Source organism: Canis lupus, chromosome 4 (assembly GCF_011100685.1).
Source record: "Canis lupus familiaris isolate Mischka breed German Shepherd chromosome 4, alternate assembly UU_Cfam_GSD_1.0, whole genome shotgun sequence".
Taxonomy (NCBI): domain Eukaryota; kingdom Metazoa; phylum Chordata; class Mammalia; order Carnivora; family Canidae; genus Canis; species Canis lupus.
The window spans coordinates 25,671,768-25,693,043 of record NC_049225.1 but is presented as its reverse complement, the minus strand read 5'-3'; the positions used below and the strand labels follow the sequence as shown (position 1 = coordinate 25,693,043).

The 21,276-nt window shown below is 35.0% G+C and overlaps 1 protein-coding gene across 9 annotated transcripts in view; it reads right to left on the bottom strand.

Annotated features, from left to right (window-relative positions):
- The window catches only part of ADK (adenosine kinase), a 508,004-nt gene that overhangs the window by 87,700 nt on the left and 399,028 nt on the right, over positions 1 to 21,276 (bottom strand). For all 9 annotated transcript variants that reach the window (XM_038534415.1, XM_038534413.1, XM_038534418.1 and 6 more), the window contains 2 exons: positions 9,996 to 10,031; positions 464 to 578 (listed from right to left, as the gene is read on the bottom strand). In XM_038534415.1, coding sequence (XP_038390343.1) covers positions 464 to 578; positions 9,996 to 10,031 — 151 coding nt within the window. The remainder of the gene's footprint in view (positions 1 to 463; positions 579 to 9,995; positions 10,032 to 21,276) is intronic.

Sequence of the window (21,276 nt, the reverse complement as noted above, 5' to 3'; positions counted from 1 at the left end):
TCTATACCCCCATGCTCATTGCAGCATTATTTATAATAGCTAAGACAATAGTCCACTGACGGATGAATGAAGAAAATGTGAAACACACACACACACACACACACACACACACACACACTATTCAGACATAAAAAGAGAAGACAATCCTGCCATTTAAACAATATGGATGAACCCCGAGGGCATTATGCCAAGTTAAATCATTCAGAGAGAGAAAGACAAATATTGTACGATCTTACTTGTATGTGGAATCTAAAACAAACAAAACAAAACTGAACTCATAAATACAGAGAATAGATTGGTGGTTGCCAGACACAGGGGTGGTAATGGGGTAAGCAAAATGCATGGAGGTGGTTAAAAAAAAGAAAGGTGTGTTATTTTCAAATAAATTATAAGAGAGTATAGAATTCTGTTATAAATGACTAATCTTCATTATACTGTGCTTGCATACAATTTCCACATGTACCTGTAGCCATTATAGTATCTTCTCTCCCTTGGGTGAAAATCACGATTCGTTGCCTCTTCTGGTTCACCTTTGGCAGAGCTTGTGTCTTTCTGGCTATCTCTTTAATGTCTTCAGTCTATTAATAGAGAGGAGGGAAAAGTTTTCATAACTAGTACAAAAAAGCAAAACTTAGATTAAGGATTTAGCTTGTCATGTTCAAAATATGAGAAATATGCACCCCCTATTATAAGTTATTATTTAAAAATTTTAACCATATGTAAAAATAAATAGTGCAATAGCCTCCAAGAGACCACCATCAAGTTGCAACAATTTTAAATTTATGATAAATTTTATTTCATCTACGGTCTCACCCACTTGCCTTTCATATTATTTTGAAACAAATCCCAGATACAATATAATATTATTTGTGAATGTTTTATTATGTACCCCTGAAAGGTAATGACTTACACATAACCGCATAACTACTGTATTTAAAAAAAAATTAACAATAATTTCTTATTATCAGCAAATAGCCAACTTTCAATTTCTAATTAAAGAGAGATTTATAAAAAAAAAAAGGAATACTTAATTATTTTAGAGGTTTAGAGAATTATGCTGACAATGGAAATAATGTTACTAAACTGCCAAATTTTTCCAAGTTCTAAAATGAGAGAAAGAGATGCTGTTTCCTACAGACTTTATTTATTAAAAAAGATAAAGGAAAAAAAAATAAAAAAGATAAAGGTAGGGACGCCTGGGTAGCTCAGTGATTGAGCATCTGCCTTTGGTTCAGGGCGTGATCCTGGAGTCCTGGGATTGAGTCCCACATTGGGCTCCCTGTGGGGAGCCTGCTTCTCCCTCTGCCTGTGTCTCCCTCTGCCTGTGTCTCCCTCTGCCTCTTTCTCTGTGTCTCTCATGAATAAGTAAATAAAATCTTAAAAAAAAAAAGATTAAAGGTAAAAAAAAATCCAAACTAATTCTAGGAACTTGATACTACTTGTCAGATCATATAGAACATGAAGTTTACATCATAAATGTTCCGACTTGAAATCTAATTCTTGAGCTATTATCAGTAGGGTTTTTAGAATCATCTTTTCAACTATTTTAGATAATTTAAAAATCCAAGTCTGAATTCAGTGGGCCTCTAATCCATCCATAGTTTGGGCTTTACTGGTAGTCTATCACTGTGTAGTTTTAAAGAGTTATGGAGAGAGTAACACATACCAGAGGAGAAATATATCTGAGTGGTATCAAGATGTTTAATTAGAACAGAGGTAGACAAATCATAATGGTTACAAAGAACATCAGAAACTATGATATTTTTAAAGGTATGAAAATCTTTAGTGAAATATTTGTATGCTGTTTGTTCACTACATACTTAAGAAATTCCAGATGATAAATGAAGCTAAGCTTCTACTATACCTAACATGATGATTCTAGACAACCGTAGTTTCTGAAAAGAATAGCCATGTGTGGTAAGACAATGCTGCTGACCTTTCAAACATGCTGAGTATTTCACTTTGTGTTGTTCATTTTAGAACAAAACTAAGCCTGATAATATGAGAAAAGAAATTCTTTAGGGAAAAACTATTAGAAATGACTAGTAACAGCTGAAAGGACCCCCCCACCCCCAAAAAAAGAAAATTAAAATTAAAAGAAGTCACATAATGATGATATTTTCATTCTCTCAAATAAACATATATATTAAATTAAAATGACTGACATATATTTTCCCAATTTCCTTACCACACTTAAGTTTCACATCTGTCAGCATTTTGCTTATGATTGAGTACAGTTCCTATTTAATAAAGATAAAGGGGTAAAGCCCAGAAACACATAGTTTCATTTTATCAACTTGGGAACAGAATACCATTGCATGTAGTGGATATTTTTAAAATAGAGATCTTTCTTCAATGTGTTATAAGGAATTATTTAAGAATGAAAATTCATGGTTGTCTTTTACCAAGCCAGTGGAAAGATATATTTTTTAATGGGAGCTTTGGTAATCTAATCAAAGAAAACTTTCTTCTTCTTCTTTTTTTTTTTTTAAAGATCATTTATTTATTCCTGAGACACACAGAGAGAGAGAGAGAGAGAGAGAGAGAGAGAGAGAGAGGCAGAGACACAGCCTGGAGAAGCAGGCTCCATGCAGGGAGCCCGATGCAGGACTCAATCCCAAGACTCCAGGATTATGCCCTAGACTGAAGGCAGGTGCTAAACTGCTGAGCCCCTGAGGCATCCCTCAAAGAAACCTATCTTATCTCTCAAATGAAATCTTACAAAAATGGCAATTCAAGATTGAAATAAACTTCCCAAATATAAAACACAAATCTTTTCAGAATGGTTAAGCTTTATTCTAGTTGTATCCATATCCACGTTCATACAAAACTCCTTTGTCACTCGGGGATCACTGTCAGTGAACACCAAATTTAAATTTCTTACTATGTCTTTGAGAAGCCATTGCTTTGGCCTCAATAGTTGATCCCCATCTAGTATGGAATCTTAAAACCTCCACATTGTCTTCTCAAAGTTACATATTTCTAGTTCTGCTGCTACCTCCATCTCTCTGTAGACTCTTCTTCCTTATACTTGGGCTAACACTTAACAGAATTATGAAATTACAGGAGACTTGAGAGTGTGACACACCTGGATTTCTGCTATTTGAGGAGGTAAATAAACCTCTGTGAGGGTCCATTTCCTTATCTACAAAACTAAGAAAATAATTATGTTGAAAGACATTTGGGGATGCCTGGGGGCACAGTCATTTGAGTGTCTAACTCTTAGTTTCTTTTTTTTTTTTTTCTTAGTTTCAGCTCAGGTTGTGATCTCAGGGTCATGGGATTGAGCCCTGCCTCAGGCTCCATGCTCTGAGCGGAGTCTGCTTTAAAGACTCTCTCCCTTCCGTGCGCGCTCTCTCTCTCAAATAAATATTTTGAAAAAATGACATTGGGAAAGAAATATGCCAAAATTAGTGGGCAAAAGTTGGAAGAGAATCCGGATATTTGCATAGTCTCAAAGTATCTCCTCTAAGATACTTCTCATTACAGATTAGTAGGTGAAATGAGATATTTGCATAGTCCTCAAATATCACCCCCAAGATATTTATTAAATACAATAAGAAAGCAATAATATTACAAAAAATAAGCTGGCATACACCATCTTAACCCAGTGATGAAAGTTAACATCATCAACATTAAGGCATGGGATGTCATCTATGTCCCTGATACGATACACTAGAAGAGCAAATCACTTATGTGGTATTTCTGGCAAAAATGCATAACCTCAACTTAAATAACAGAAAATATCTGAAAAAGTCAAATTGAGGGGCATCCTATAAAATGATTGACAAATATTCTTTTTTTTAAAAAATATTTATTTATTTATTTCAAACAGAGGGAGCTGGAGAGGGAGAAGCAGGCTCCCTGCAGAGCAGGGAGTCCAATGCAGGGCTTGACTCACAACACTAGTCGAAGGCAGATGCATAACTGACTAAACCACCCAGATGCCCTGACAAGTACTGGATCAAGATCATGAACAAGGAAAGAATGAGAAACTGTCACAGATAGGAAGAAACTAAGGAGACATAACAGATAAATGCAATTTGTTTTCCTGGATTAGATTCTGGATCAGAAAAAGGAAATTAAGGAGAAATTGGTGAAATCAGAATAAAAACTGTAGTTTAGTTACTGGTATCATACTAATGCTTACTTCTTTGTTTGGATAATTATACCTTTATTTGTGTAAAATGTTACATTAGGGAAGGCTGAGTGTACTATTTTTGCTAATTTTCTTAGTGTAAAATTATTTCAAAATAAAAAGTTGAACATAATTGTTGTGAAGAAAGAAGAGAAGGTAAGTGAAAGAGCTTAATGCAATATTTAGCACATGCTAAATAGTTAATAAATATTAATTTCTTTCCTCTAATGACCATCATTTTAATACTCTCCAAAACTGTTATATCCTGAGGTTGCCCCCAAATCTCTAAAAAGGGCCTCAAGAGTTTTGTGTATTGGGAATTCAATTATGATATCTAATAAGGGAGGAGAGAAAGGAAAAGGGGGGAGGAGTAGAAGAAAGCTCATACAATTTAGCTATGAGCCATGTATGTAACTCTAAAGTACTCACTAAACTTAATTTCTATAGGTGGATACCATATCCTTATTCTGTAGGTGAATAAACTGAGTCACAGAGAGGTTAAGAAGCTTCCTAACATCATAAAGATACTAAGTGCTAGTGCCAGGCAGGGCTAGCACCCACAGAGTCTGACTCCAGAAATTACACTCTTAACGGATATTCCATGCTATCTGCAGATTGTACTGCTTTTTTGAATTCCGGCAGTGTGCTTTCTGTTATCACAAAACTATAGCATGTTGAACTGAAATAATTTTTCTGCCACATGCACAAATCATTGCTGATCTTGTATTTAGGTTTGCTCCCCGCCCCCCTTAATTATTCTGGCTTGCATATTACCCTAGTGATTCTCAATTTTTGACTTCCAAGATATTTCTCATTTCCAAGGTCATTTGGAAATCAAATCTCCTCCTCCAATATGTTAGGATGTGAGAAAGAAATAAGTGTAGTTTATAAAGAGTACGAGACTTAAAGAGCTGGCTCTGGTTCTGGCTCCAGATGTATTAGCTATGTGTGACCTTGAACAAGTCATGGAGCCTATTTTTTATCTGTTGAACTGATAAGGCATAACATGCTAACTCCCAAAAGGTTTGTGTGAGTATTAAATGCATTAATGATATGTTGGAAAGGTTTTATCAACTGTGAAGCATTTTATAAATGTTAAATTATGCTTTTATTGTCACTGGTGATCACACACCTTAAATTTAGCATTGTCTTCCAAATTAAAGAATACACTCTCTTCATTCCATTTTTAACAAGCTGATGATACAAATGTTAATAATCTACCTATTCCTATGGAATACCAATTGTGGTGTTCCCACACATTGCCTCACTTAACCATATCACATTCTTTTGTTTTCCAAATAGAAACTCCTGTAATAATTATGGTGTTCACATGACGTGTCAGTCCCCAGTCTTATCTCCTACCACCTCCTCCTCACTTACTTCATTCCAGTCACATTGGCCTTTTGTCAGTTCTTGGAGTTCACAGTACATTACGCTCTTTCTCCTTTGGGGGCCTGTGTACTCTTGTTTTCTCTGTTTGAAATTTGTTTCCCTGTTGTTTGTTTTGCTTTTTTCTGTCAATGCTAGATATCCATATTTTTCAAGTTTTACTTTCCTCAGAGAGTCATTCCATGACTATTGTATTTAAAACATAGAAACCTCTCCCACATTCTCTTTCACAGTATATTTTCTGGTCATTTCTGTCTTGTTTCAGGGTCTATCAAAGTGTCAGGTACAGAGTTAGTGCTTAGTAAATATTTACTGAATGAATAAATGATTAAATGAAGAGAGCTAAAAGATGACCTTTCTCTTTCTGTTAACCTACTCTTTTAAAAAAAACGGTCTTCTTTTGGGACTCGGTCACCTAGAAAAGCAGCATTGTATTCTCTTAGCCAGCAGGACCTAACATAGTGTCTTATTTCCAGAAACTCTGTGTGATCATTCATTGTATTCTTTGTATTTGTGAGGAACACAAGAACCTTAGAAAAATCTCAGAGACTACTTTGGGAATCAATATCTCCTGAATACTCTGTGGACTTTCTATCCAGTGTTGATCAATGGAATTTTTGTGATGATGGATATGTTCTATATATGCATAGTCCAATATGGTAGTCCCTAGCTACATAGACTACAAAGTACACTTGAAATGTGCCCACTGAGATTTAGGAACTGAGTTTTAAATTTTATTTAATTTTAATTAATTTGAATTTAAATAGTCGTATGTGGCTAATGGATGCCATACTGGATAGCACAATTCAATACTTTCCTGTCTCAGTGGTATGAGATGATAGAGTCATCAATGGTCAGAGAAAGATTTCAAGTCCAGGATCCTCTGGTTAGAGTCAGGGGCTGTGGGGGAAAGTTGGGAAAAGGACTGCTTTGTTTCCTCGATGGTCAGAAGTAATATATCTTAGAGATCTAAAATAAAATTAAAATTCGTTGCTTGGAGTAAAACTGAATAAATGACCCAGTAGAGAAGGTTTGAATTATCTTCATCATTTGGCAGAGTCCATTGCACAAAGAATATACAAAGTATATTATATTTAGGTTTACGGAGATATTTTCTTTATTTAATAAATCAATTTTCAATACAGCTTTTTAAAAGGTTTCATAATGAAACATTTTTAAGTAACCTTATTTTTATTTAGGTTCTAAAAATACAAACCTTTAATCGGTTCAGTTCAAGATAAAGTTGATTTAAAAACACACTGCAGTCTGAACTGATTTTACAGAATAATAAAAGGCCTCATGAAACTTTTTACCTCAAGAATTGTCATTTTAAATTCTTAGCAGGTCTGTCATTTAAATCAGGCACTATGCAATTTCCTAATATATATATATATATATATATATATATATATATATATATATCCTCTCCTGCTTTGTGCTCTGCCTAGCTCCAGTTTTTATCTCATTCTCCAGTGCCCTCCTAAGCTGCCTCTTCTTACTGAAAATTGCCCAATTCATTTTAAAGATTAAAGATTTTTTTAAAAGAAAGATTATCTAAAATTTGCAGAGAAGCTAACCAGAATATCATAAACAATGCCACTGAAGATATTTCCTGATGAATAAACACTGGTATTTTTAGAGGCATTTGGACTGGTCTGTTAACAGACATATCACTAGTGGCAATACTCAGTGGCTTTGGGAACTGATTGGGATTTATAATAGAAAATGAGGGTAGGACAGCAGAGCTGGTGGAAAGAAAAAAAATGCTCACCTTTCTTTTTAATCTTCTCATTTCTTTCCTCATTCATGCCCCAATTTAGAGGCAAAATTAAGGTTGAGAGGGATAAAATGCAGATTTTGTCTAGTTTGTCACAGATCTGAGAGCATTAACACATTTCTATAGGTATTAAACCATCAAGATAAAGTGATTTATTCTTGTTTGATTATTTAAAAACACCAAATTTAAACTTAGGCTTTCCTATTACTGTCTAATGGGCTAAGGAAACGTTAATGACCTTTTAAAATAATTGAATTCCTCTAGATAACATTCCATATATGGATTAATAAAAATATTCTACTCACGGCTCTTATATATACTTCAATGCTTGTAGTATTTTAGGGAATTCACGAAGGGACACATCAAGACATGGTATGCTTTACCTAATCTAACATATCACTGTCAGCATCACCAAGAGTAGTTTTGCTATGTTAGAATGTAATAAGACATACTATTATAAATATCATCACTTTGTTTATATGCTGTAATCAATTATGGCAGATTTATGGTTAAAAAAAATCTAGAATCAGTAAATAAGAACTAATGGATAGGTTAATATGGTGCCACTTAGTAGAAAATAGAAAAAGTAGTTTGTTGCTAAGACTGAATTTAAACCAAGCATATTCAAAGCATGTAGCTCAAGTGGGCAATAAAAGTTAGAACTAGGTTTAATAAACTATTTAAAAATTATTATCTGCAGGTACTACAGAATCATGATCATTTGTTATGCAACATGTTATATTTCTTTTTTTTTTTTTTTTTTTTTTAAATTATTTTATTTTATTTTATTTATGATAGTCACAGAGAGAGAGAGAGAGAAAGGCAGAGACCTAGGCAGAGGGAGAAGCAGGCTCCATGCACCAGGAGCCCGACGTGGGATTCGATCCTGGGTCTCCAGGATCACGCCCTGGGCCAAAGGCAGGCACCAAACCGCTGCGCCACCCAGGGATCCCAACATGTTATATTTCTAAGCATATACAAAACCAGTTATTTTCTAGAACTAAAATACGTTTTTTTAATGGTAACACTGAAAACAAGCTATAAATTTACATTTTACTAGCTTTTATCTATGGAAAATATTGATGTAACAAAAGAGAATATCAATTGTTAATATTAAAACTTAACATTAGTGAAATTTTAAGACATGACTGAAAACATTTACTTATATTTTCATGATCAAACATTTAATGTTTAAATTGAATATTACCCTGAGTATATCTACTTGTGAATACCAATTGCCAGTTTGGGAAATTACAAAGTGAAACTTAAATTAGATAAAAAAAATACTTGGAAATCTTTATTCTTTCTACATGTGACTCAACCCTGTATTTATAAGAATATATTAAAACCAAAAAGAAAACTCCCAAGAAGCTATCATAGTTCTAATAATCAAGTATTTTGAGGCAAGCTTTCCTGCCTGATATGGTTTTTTCATAGGATCTAGCTTTTTTCATAGAATACTTATAACACAAGCTATTGTCTTCCTCCAAGAAGAGGAAGCTTTATATCTGGTTGTCAAGTCCTATGACATGGGTAACATGCACATGTATTACTTTGTTGCTCGATAATGAATCTGTCTTTAGTACATTTAAATAATAGTTCCATCACAAATTCATACAACACTTTTCTCTAAAGAGTTCAAAGTTAGCTTACTGATATATCTAATCAATGCTCACAGATTCTCTAGATGGTAGACAATACTGAGCATGTAAATAAAGAAAGAATTTCTATATTCCAGCTCTACTCAGTTTAATTTTTAAAAATTACTACCATGCAACATTGCAAGTTGCTGTACAGAACACAGCATTCTCCATAGTTCTGCCTCAATAAATATGATGCTTATAAAACTTATAAACTCAGTTTGTGAATTCTGTGTCAGTTACCTGGGCTCAGATTAGAGTCAGTGTTTTCTAACAATCAACTAGAAGATGGATACTACGTAGATAAAATCATGGTCTTGTCTGTTGTCCTAATTTTGCCAACAACAACCACATGGAGTTTTGAATCTTGACAACTAATACTTCCACTAGGAAAACAGAATTAGGTCTTGGAAACTAAAGCCAATTATTGATATTTGGTTTCAGAAGGTTTATATATGTTTCATGCTATCCAAAAAAAAAAAAAAAAAAAAAAGGGAGAGAGATGGAGATGAAAAAAAAAGATTAAAATAGTAAGTTTATATGAGCAGGATTTAGATTAATCAGTTCATAACAACTGTTAAGTACAACCTTTTGGAAATTAATTTGCATAATGATAATCTACATGTGGTAGGGGTGAAATTATTTAAATGACATTATATTTCACTATTTAGTTTTGCTCCACCACTGCTTTAGCAGTGAATCCTTATGAAATGTAATACAGCTAATGAGGTAGCTTTTTAACTGAACAAACTGACAGGCCCCATATCTGCAGAGGCAGCTTGAAACCGTGCCCAACCTCTTGGCTTCCCAAGAGGCTTTTCAAAATTCAATAAATAACATCTGTAGGCGATGTTGGGTGCAGACCTAGCAGAGTGCGTCATAACACTGTGCTGGCAGAACAAAGAAACCATGACGACTGCCAAGTTTCCATGGCAACTGCTGCGAGGCTCTGAGAGTATAATAGCACATCAATCACTGTCCAAAAGAACTTCATTATCAGCTAGAAAAAACCTTTAGGATCTGTTTAGTGTGCAATTGTGGGTTAACTCACCTCAAAGCCTTGCTCTCTAGCAAAAGTGGCAGCTTCCTGAAATAAAAAAAAAAGAACAGTTAATTATAAAGTGCTAGGTAATGAAGAAATAATCCATTTTGAAACTCATTCAAACAGTCTTCTTTTTACACAATTATCTCAATATACCCACATAGTTCAATTTTTATTCTTACACTAAAAAAGATTTTTTTCCCTTGGCATGAAAAAAAAGGCAGCATAATGTCAACACACTTCACAAGTTGGAATAAAGAAGATGTAGTGCATGTTTTTACTGTAGCTGTCACAGTGAGTTCAGGTGTTTTGACCTCAGCAAAGAAAGACAATCATTTGAAACCTAAGGAACATACTGGTGGTTGTGTTTTTAATTGAAACAATACCTTTCAGAAAGCTCTTCTGCAGAGAAGAATGTCTGCTAATAAATGTACAGAGTCAGAAAATCACCATTTTGCAATCCCTAATGAAATTTATTCAGGCAAGGATCATCAATGGATGCTAAATTTATTAGGTGAAAGGATGATGGGAAGCTGGGTATTTCATGGAATCAAAATATCAGAGATTATATGCCGGTCACGAGGAGCAAAGTATAACTTTATAATGGAAGGATCAAGCTGTCATCACCTATAACCCAGTGATCGATCTATCAGTTTTCATCATTAATACTGGAATCACCAAATATTCTGTGCCTTCCATTATGATACAATATAAAGGACACACACCATCTATAAAGTTTTCTGACCACATTTTTAACATTAATTAATCAAAACTTTAATTCAATAGCTGGCAGTCTACAGAAAATATAGAGGATAGGAGAACAAGTTAAAAGGTACAATGAGAAAATAAATGGACAAATCCATAAAGTAGGACATTCTACAGGACAAACAGCTTGGTCTCTTCAATAAATCAATGTCATGATAACTTGAGGAAGGGAAAAATGACGAAGAGCAATGTACAGACCTTAACTGAATCCTGTTTTTAACAAACCATCTAAGAAAGATATCATTTTGGGACAATCAGATAAATTTGATTAAGAAACAGGATTGAGATAACATTAGGAATTAGTAATTTGATAAGGTAAATGTTCTTAATTTTAGAAGCTTCTTCTGAAGTATTTAGGGATAAAATGGCATGATAATGTAATTTACTTTAGAATACTTAAAAAATTAAAGTGAAGTAAAAATAGCAAAATGTTACCAACTATTAAATCTAGATGTATTTTATCACTGAAATTTTCAAGATATTGTCATATCATTTGCCTGTTAGCATTGTCTTTATTATTTGATGCACATTTTAAATTTGTATTTTGTTGCTTTTTTTTCCAACCTAAGTGTTTCATGGAGCTAAAAATTGTGCCACTTTTTGGGATATTTGCTATTCTCCCATTTTTTTCTTTCTCACTGAGGTTGTTCAGAATTACATAGTCAGATTTGGGGGATGTTTTCCTAAAAAAAAAAAAAAATCTAGATGCATTTAGTATTTTCTCTGTGTGAAAACTTTTTTTTTTTAATTTTTTGTTTGAAAACTTTTATAGCACATGATCTTCCTCCTCCCCAATTTCTCTTTTATACAGATGACAGGGTAACAGAAGATGAACATTAAAGAATAGTTAACATTTTAATTTTTATTTTGTTTTTAAAAGATTTTATCTATTTATTTTAGAGATAGAGAGTGTGTGTGTGTGTGAGAGCAGGGAAGGGCAGAGGGAGAGAGAATCTCAAGCAGACTCCACCGTGTGGAACCTGACATGGGGCTGGATCTCATGACCCTGAGATCATGACCTGACTTGAAATTAAGAGTCAGACTCTTAAACAACTGAGCTGCCCAGGCACTCCTAGTTAAAAACTTTAAATTCACAATGTTTTCCTAGGTTCCTAAATATCTTAAGGGCACAATCTGATGAACATTACCATATCTACTAATGCTCTTAAAACAGACTATCAAATGATAAAAAACACATCTGTGTAACCAGATCCTTTCCCTTTTTGTACTTTCTGCATATATTTTAATTTTAGGACTGATACAGAAAATAGAAGCAATAATACTTTTCAACTAAACTTCCCTCTCGAAAATGAAAAAAAAAAATACTGCAGACAACTGTCAAGAGCCTCTACATCTTAACTTACATTCCTCCAAAATTATCTTTGCCAAGAGATATTAATAGAAGGATGGGATTTGAGCCTGAGTAGTGAGCAGATCCAACTCAACTGAAACGACTGCTGCACCAAACCATGTAAGGCAGAAAGTAAGTCAGTGTCTCCAGCACAAATTTGGGTACTATCTACGTGTTAAGGAAAACACTGGGGAAAGAAGTATGTATGTGCTTATGGTCCGATATATTAATGACATATAGATTTAAAGACCCCTTGTAAGAGGGCTTGAAAAAGTCAAAATGGATGATTACAGCTAAACCCTGAAGTTAACAGAAAGAGATAAGTTGAAAGTACAATTCCTTAGGCTGTTCACTAGCAAACGTTGACAGAGTTAGCCTTGGTGATATAGATTAATGAAAAACGGAGTTATGATCTTAACAATTGGTGTATGCAAGGTTGGCTTTTTTTTTTTTTTTAAGATTTTATTTATTCATGAGAGACACACAGAGAGAGGCAGAGACACTGGCAGAGGGAGAAGCAGGCTCCATGCAGGGAGCCTGACATGGGACTCCATCCTGGGTCTCCAGGATCACACCTTGGGCTGAAGGTGGCGCTAAACTGCTGAGCCACCCGGGCTGCCCAACGTTGGCCTCTTTGACAATTTACTTATAATAGAACTTCGTACACCATATAATCAATAATACTTGCTGGCCTGGATTTTAAGGAAAAGGGTAAGTCTCAAAAGATATCAATGTAATATTTTCCCAAGCTGTCCAACCCAAGAATTGATCAAGCTAATTCTTATATCAGAAAGAAAACTGATGGGGTGCCTAGAAGGCTCAGTCGGTTGAGTGTCTGCCTTTGGCTCGGGTCATGATGTCAGAGTCCTGGGATCCAGCCCCATGTCGGGCTTCCTGCTTGGTGGAGAGTCTGCTTCTCTTTGCTCCCATCCCCCATGCTCATGCACGCTGTCTCTCTCTCTCTCAAATAAATAAATAAATAAATAAATAAATAATAAATAAATAAATAAAATCCTTTAAAAAAAGATAACTGAAAAGCTCTGCTAGCTTATTTATATAGAGCTTCATCAGAGGCAAGAAAGAAGCCCAGAGAACTATAAGACAAAATTAATATGAAGAATCTGTATGATGAAAACTCACAATAAGACATAAAAACTCAAAATTCAACATACAGTAGTTAAAATGCTTTTTTAAGTTCCAGTTATGCTCACACAGATATAAGAAGCAATTAACTTTGATGTGTTATGGTACAGTGGAACGGACTAATTGCAAGAAGACACATATATAAATGTCAGATCATTATTCTTTAAGGAAACCAGGCCCTAGGACACTTGCACATCTGTAAACTATTTGAAGCACCAATATATTTCTGATTGAGGAAGGACATGCTGAAGAAAAGTCAACTCAATTTTTTTATCTTAGCGCCCCCCCTCATACAGGTTTGCAGAGCTGTGCCCTATCATTGAAAAGCTAAGATCTTATCTCCTGACTTCCTCTCACCTTCTTTTGATCTTGAGCTGGTGCCCCCAGTCACTCCATTAGAGAAGGCAGCTGGCTCACATCACTGTAGACTTTCCCACAGCTAACCTCTGATCTGAAGGTGTTTGTAGATACAATGATGAAACAACATTTATTTTTCCCTCCCAGCAAAACAAATAACACAACAACATAGGGGGACAGTTTGACCTAGTAAGAATTTTAATCAGAATTTTAGTCCTCAGATTCACTGCATGGAGGGACAGAAAGAAAAGGCATTAGGTCTGAAAGTAGGGAAGCAAAAAGGGGTATAGACGGCTGGCAGAAGAGTAAGGCAGGTTCCAAATATCAGGGTTAATTCCAAGTGAACTGATAATACTAAATTGAAAAGGACTTTTTAGTGTGTCTTTGCAGTAAAAGTGAGAAAAGAAAACAAGCACGTCCCCATCTGTGCTGCCCCAGGGCGCCACGTACTGAGTTCACAAATCTAATGAAGCAGTCAGGTTAAAATCCAACCGCAGAGTGGATGTGACGTGTGGAGAACAGCTAGGGTTAGAATAGAGAAGCAGGGCGGTTCCTAATGCAGGTGATTATCCATGTGATAATCATTATATTTACAGGCTTTCCATTTTAGATCTGACATCAAAAATCACAAAGGAGGAGGGATTAAGGAAATAAACAACCGACAGAGGCTTTCCTGCTCCCCTGAGAGTGTAGCACTTTCATTCATGCATGACAAGCAACAAAAGCAAAACCAAACAGGCCAGGAAAGAGTATTTCTGAGAAGGCTGGATTTCACATTAACACTTCTTTCCATTTTGATAACTTTCACTATTATTCAGTTTCCTAGACAGGTCACATTTTCAGAATTAGTTCCCATTGTTGGCTGTGCTCTAATACAGTATCATTTTTGGTTTACAATGAATGATACTCACATAATATGTCTTTTACAACAGCAAAGTCATTTTTTCCTTCCTGGAATCGAGTGTTGTGAATAAAATGACATATAATTAAAGTCTCAGACTCTCATCTATTTAGGATTTGCAGTAGGCTTGCTGCTTCATCGGCCAGGCTAAAAGAGTGCTAGTGAAACAACCACCAAATATGGGTTTTAAGGTTTAAAAAAAAAAAGAAGCTGAAATTCATGGTTAATGAAAACTATGGAATACTTAGATTACGAGCTATTTAAAGGGATTAGCAAGCCACTATTAGAAAGCACAATCCTCAGACTATACAGAAAGGAAGGAGAAACTTGGGTGCATGTTTGTGTTTATCAAAGAGCTATTTCCTTTATATTCAATTGAAGAGAAAGCTGGGTTTTGTTTTTGCAGTTTGTCTGATAATACTGCAGTTTTAATTTATAAAGTAGAATGATCTATAAACAATATTAAACTAAAATCATAAGTTGTCCATATTCTTATTTTAATTCCAATTGTTTTTTACTAGTTATATGGAAATACAGATGATTTCTGTATATTGACCTTGTACCCTCTGACTTTGTGAAATTTACTTTTTAGTTGTAGGAACTATTATTTAGCTTCTGTTAAGAAAGATAGTTTTCTATGGTCCTATTAAACATATCATGAAGTTATTTTGAGAAGTTAGCAAATGGCTTTAAAAACAAAATTTACCTCTCTTTTGCCCTTGCCCTTGCACTTCCTGCTCTGTACCTGAAGTCACTGAACCCAGCTAGAACCATTACCTGCTTGCTAATGTTACCACTATTTTTGATCTCAGATATGAGGGGTCCTGGTATAGGTTGAAACTTCATGGAATGAAACAAAAAAGGAGAAAATCCAACTCAGGACCAAAGAAAGGTAACTTCTGACTGTCTACAGATGTCTACCATTCATCCCAAATAAACTACTTGGTTGCTCCAAAGCACGGGAGAAGAAGAAAATTCCAAGAGGAGAGGAGGGGGATGCTGATGGTTCTTACTCAAGTCACAGGAGTTCAGAGATTTGGGAAAAGCCAAGGGTAAATGGAGCCACCAAACCAGTTATGTTTTTACTTTGTTATCTCTCCATTCAACATGTTATCTCTGCATTCTCCTACGTATAGTTTAGGCTAACAGATACTATCAACCTAGATGTGTGTCACTATGATAGATATTGCAGACTTCACAATGGTATTAGACTTTGATTCCATAATATTTGAAACAATGCTGTAAATCCTAAATGGTATGGTGTAGGTGAGAGCCTAAGAATGTTATCTGTCTTTCTATAAATAAAATTCACATATTTGTATACATATTTAGATGCATAATGATCTCTTCGAATGGCCTTAAGATAGTACTGGTCAGTGGGCCAAATGGAAAGAGTACAGGGGTGGGGGCACCTGGCTGGCTTAGTCAGTGGAACCTGTGGTTCTTGATCTTGGGGTGTGAGTTTGAGCCCCACATTGGGTGTAGATATTACTTAAAAAAAAAAGGAAATCTTAAAAAAAATAAAAAGAGTACAGTGTTTAGACTCAGAAGACCTACACTAAGGGTGCAGTGTTCTTTTTTTTTCTTTTTTAAGATTTTAATTATTTATTCATGAGAGACACAGAAAGAGAAAGGCAGAGACATAGGCAGAGGGAGAAGTAGGCTTAACCGCTATGTCTCTGCCTCTCTCTCTGTGTGTCTCTCATGAATAAATAAATCTTAAAAACAAAAAATAAAAACAAAAATCCTTACAGAAATCAAATCAAAGTGTGGTCAACACATCAATCTTAGGGTGAGCAAAGATACATACTTTCAAAATGGTTTTGCATAACTGATTATGGTTAACCATTTCTTCTACACAGATAACTGGGATATACTATTTTTCACATAAGATTTGTTTTTTGGCATCAGGTTTAGTTTCAATTTACAATGTCTTTTATTATCCTTTTTTTTTTTAAAGGGTTTTATTTATTTATTTATTCATGAGGACAGAAAGAGAGAGGCAGAGACATAGGCAGAGGGAGAAGCAAGCTCCATGCAAGAAGCCCGATGTGGGACTTAATCCTGGGTCTCCAGGATCACACCTCAAGCCGAAGGCAGATGCCCAATTGCTGAGTCACCCAGGCATCCCTGTCTTTCATTATTCTGAAGCAATGATTACCTTACTGAGAATAGAGTATGATATTTAAGTAGTGCCAGATCCTCAGGTGAGAAAAATATTTTTGAGTCAAAGTCTAATACTATTATAAGGTCTGCAACAACTGTAGCAGTGATACACTTATAAGTCATGCTGATATTTAATAAAAAACTACCTGCTGTTTATTTCTTTTCATACAATATATCATAAAGACTTATGTTGCTTAAGCTTTTAAATATTTCCTCATGCTGTCCTTCAGACTAAGAATTACCTTTTCTTTATGTTATCTAAAAAATCATTTATATATATTTACAGCACTCCATTAAAATTATACTATTTTTAATATACTAGTTTTGAAGAGGAAAAGTAATTTGAAAATAAAGTAAAAGAAGGGTAGAGAAAAATCATTAAGTAAAATATGTGCTTGGGAACTGCTTTTTAAAATAAGTTTTATTCACAAAAATTTCTGTACTGGCTTTTCCAAGAAATATAACACAACTTTGGGGGGATTTTCAACCTGTGCTCTGACATTTATTACCATATGCTTCCTGTCTGCAGAATGCTGAATAGAAATATTATTTAACATTTATGGAGTGCCAAAAACTCAGTGGGGCAAAGTATAAGCTATAAAGACATTCATGGCCCCTATCCAATAGGTTTATAATAAAAGTTACATAGACAGTATATAAATTATACCTCAATAAACATGACTGAAAAAAAAAAACATTAGCAGTCAAAACACAAGCGAAAAAAATTAGGTTTAGCTTAGGACATACCTAACCCTTTCACAAAGTGATTTATTAGCTGATGAGTCTATTATAGCAAAGAAAGTTGTTCATTCCCACCTTAAAGCATATTTAATGGTGGTAACTAAAGGAAAACAAAGTTAGGAAAAGTACTTCAACAAAATTTGATTGACTAGCTATTTGGGTAAATTCTAGAATAACCCATGTTTTTCAGTTACTGAAGAGGAGAGATGATAGCATAAGAAAAATCTCAGACCAGTGAGCCTCTTATTGGATACTGTATTTCCATTTTTAATGAGACAAGACATGCTTGGCGCAAAGGAAACACTCAACAAATGTAAATTATTTTCCTTACCTCATTTGATCCTCATAAAAATCCTCAAAATAGGTTTCTCATATCACAGATAAATATCTGAAGGTTCAGAGAAATTAATGTATGTCCAAGACTATATAGCAGTAATTGTTATAGGTAGCACTTAGATCTGAGCCTTCCTAAATGGTTTGTACTGGTTTTCTACTGATTAACTATTTCAGCTTTTATATGTCTAAAACAAAAGTCTTTGTTTTCTTTCTTTTCTTTTCTTTTTTTTTTTTTTAAGATATTTTTGCTAGGTATATAACTCTGGGTTGTCAATTTTTTTTTCTTTCAGTGCTCTAAGGTCTGTCTAGCTTGCACTGTTTCAGATGCTAAGACTGCTGTCATTCTAATCTTTGTTTCTCTGTATATAATGTGTCTTAAAAAAAATCAACCTGGCTGCTTTTAAGATTTTATCACTGACTTCATGCAATTTCATTATGATGTTTCTTGGTATGGTTTTCTCCATGTTTTTTCTGCTTGTAATTTGTTGCGTTTCTTGGATTTGTGAGTTTATAGTTTTCATCACATTTGGAACATTTACAACCTTTATGACTTCAAATACTTTTTCATTCATTCTCCTCTTTCCCAAGACTCCAAATATGTATATCAGATCACCTGATATTGTCCCACAGCTCATTCATGCATGGTTTGTTTTTTCAAAGACTATTATTTTCTGTCAGTGTTTAATTTTGAATAGCTTCTGATGCTGTCCTATAGATCACTAGTTACTATTTTTTTCTTCTGCAATGTCTATTTCATCCAGTGCATTCTTCCTCTCTGGAAGTTCAATCTTTATACATACATACAAATACATACATATATATGTATATATGTATATAGTCTCTTCTTAAGGCTTATGCTTTATCTTCTTGAAATACAGAATATATTTAAAAATGTTAATCTTTGTCAAATAATTCCAACATCTGTGCCATTTCTAAACCTGTTTCTATTGATTGATGTTCTTCCTCATTTTGGGTTGCATTTTCCAGCATCTTTGCCTCTCAATAATTTTGACTGGATGCCAGACATTATGAATTTTACGTTTTGGGGTGCTGGATATTTTCTACTACTTTACACATTTTTGAGGTTTATTCTGAAATTCAGGTTACTTGGAAATAGTTTGATCCTTTCTAGGCTTAGTTTTAAGCTTTGGTAGGTTAAATGAGAGCAGCCTTTAATCTAGAGCAAACCTGGTACCCTATTGATATAATCTTTTTGACTACTCAATAAAATAACCCATTCATTAGCAGTTTCTCCACTCTGGCTAGTGGGGACAGAAACTGCTATCAGCCCGTGTGAACTTGGGAGAATAATCTCTCTGCTTCTTTCCAATGTTTCATCCTTCACTTTGTATACTTTCCTCATACACATATCCTGATCAGTATTCAGCTGAAGACTCTAGGGAACTCTCTGCAGATATTTAGTGTGTGTGCCTTATCTCTGTACTTTTTTCTGGAATTCTTTCCTGTAAATTTTTTAAAAAGATTTTATTTACTTATTTATTCGGATAGACAGTGAGAAAGAGAGAGAGAAGCAGAGAAGCAGCAGGCTCCCCACAAAAAGCCCAATGTGGGACTCGATCCCAGGACTCCAGGATCACGCCCTGGGCCAAAGGCAGGGGCTCAACTCCTGAGCCACCCAGGCGTCTCTCTTTGCTATAAATTCTAGCCATCTTGGCATCCTTCAGTGCTTAACTCTTTCAGTTCAGTTGGACCTCTAGGTTTGGGAGCCCCTTCTCACATTGTAGACTAGAAACTCTGTCTAAATGGAATGCTATGGCAATTGTAGGATTTTCTCATTTGTTGACCTTCTCTGAGGGATCACTGTCTTGTGCTGCCTGTTGTCTAATGTCTGGAGACTGTTGTTTTATATATTTTGTCTGGTTATTTAAGGAAGAAGATAAATCTGGTCTCGCTTACTCCATTAGTCCAGCAGAGGTTCAATGTGGATCCGTCTTAAAGTACATATCTTAAAATATCCTGGCACGTTAACAAATCTGCAGTTCTCCATTTATTGGTTAAAACAGTTTATGACCAAGCCAAAGACAAATCAGATTGATCACTTATCCTAAGCATCTCATACATTGCTTTTTGCATATTATTGTACAAAGGATATGGTTCCTATACTTGGAGCTGCTGCATTAAATCATAAACACTCTATCAGTAATCTATAATTGAAGCCCTCTGAAGAATAACTCTAGTTCTAAACCCATTTTTACTTTACATATCCTATATAATTGTCATTTTCTTGCTATATATATATATAAGACTTTATTTATTTACTCATAGAGACACAGAGAGAGAGAGGCAGAGACACAGGCAGAGGGAGAAGCAGGCTCCATGCAGAGAGCCTGATGTGGGACTCGATCCAGGGTCTCCAGGATCACACCCTGGGCTGCAGGTGGCGCCAAACCGCTGCCACCGGGGCTACCCCTCTTGCTTTTTTTAGATTACCAACTAGAAAGCTCCAGGTAGGTAATTAACATCTTTCTTTTTTAATTTTTATTTTTATTGATTTTATTTTTAATTTTCAAAGATTTTATTTATTCATGAGAGACACACAGAGAGAGAGGCAGAGACAGGCAGAGGGAGAAGCAGGCTCCATGCAGGGAGCCCAATGTGGGACTCGATCCCAGGACTCCAGGATCATGCCCTGGGACGAAGGCAGGTGCTCAACTGCTGAGCATCCCCATCTTTCCTTTTTTTAAAAAATGTTTTCCCTGATCCTCTCTTTCACCCAATAGAGGGATCTATTATAATGTATGATCAATACTTTGTGCCCAAGTTCCACAGCCTGTAAGACAAATTCAGCCCATTGCCTGTTTTTATAAATAAAGTTTTACTGGAACACAGCAATGCTCATTCATTTACATGTTGTCTAGGATTGTCTCTGCTTATTACCACAGCGGAGTTAACTAGCTCAACAGAGACCATACTAACTGGACTTCTACAGAAAAAGTTTGCTGACCCCTGAGTTATGCTATTAGGATATTTATGTATTTTTTTCTTAAGTTACCAATGAAGAATTGAAGGCCCTATGGAGAGTAGGCTCTAGCTTATTAGCCTTAAGATAAGTAAAATGTGCATCTTTTGACAGGTCTTATTTCTTTCAATCACTGGGAAAAAAAAACCAACAACCTAAAACTCAAAGCACCTATGTTAAAAAAAAAAAGGACAATAAAAGTCAGCTAAATAACCAATTCTTAAGAACTTAGATAAATATACATGCAGGTCAACAAGAAAGGCATTATGGACCCCATGCTAAGCATTAGACAAAAGGAAGATCTCCAGTGGGGAGAGATTAGCATTCTTGTTAACTGCCTAAGGATTCTCTCAGTTCAAAGGTGTACCAATATCCTTTATATTTTCCATATTCCATGCATGATCCTTCCCAATCCCAAACTGTCAAGTTGTGATACCACTGCTTATAAAGCCCATTCCCTGGGATCATGCTAATGGCTCAACTTATTCTAGTTTGGAAGTTGTAAAAAAATAATTTTTAGAAAGTAGGTAAAAATAAAATGCAAACAATA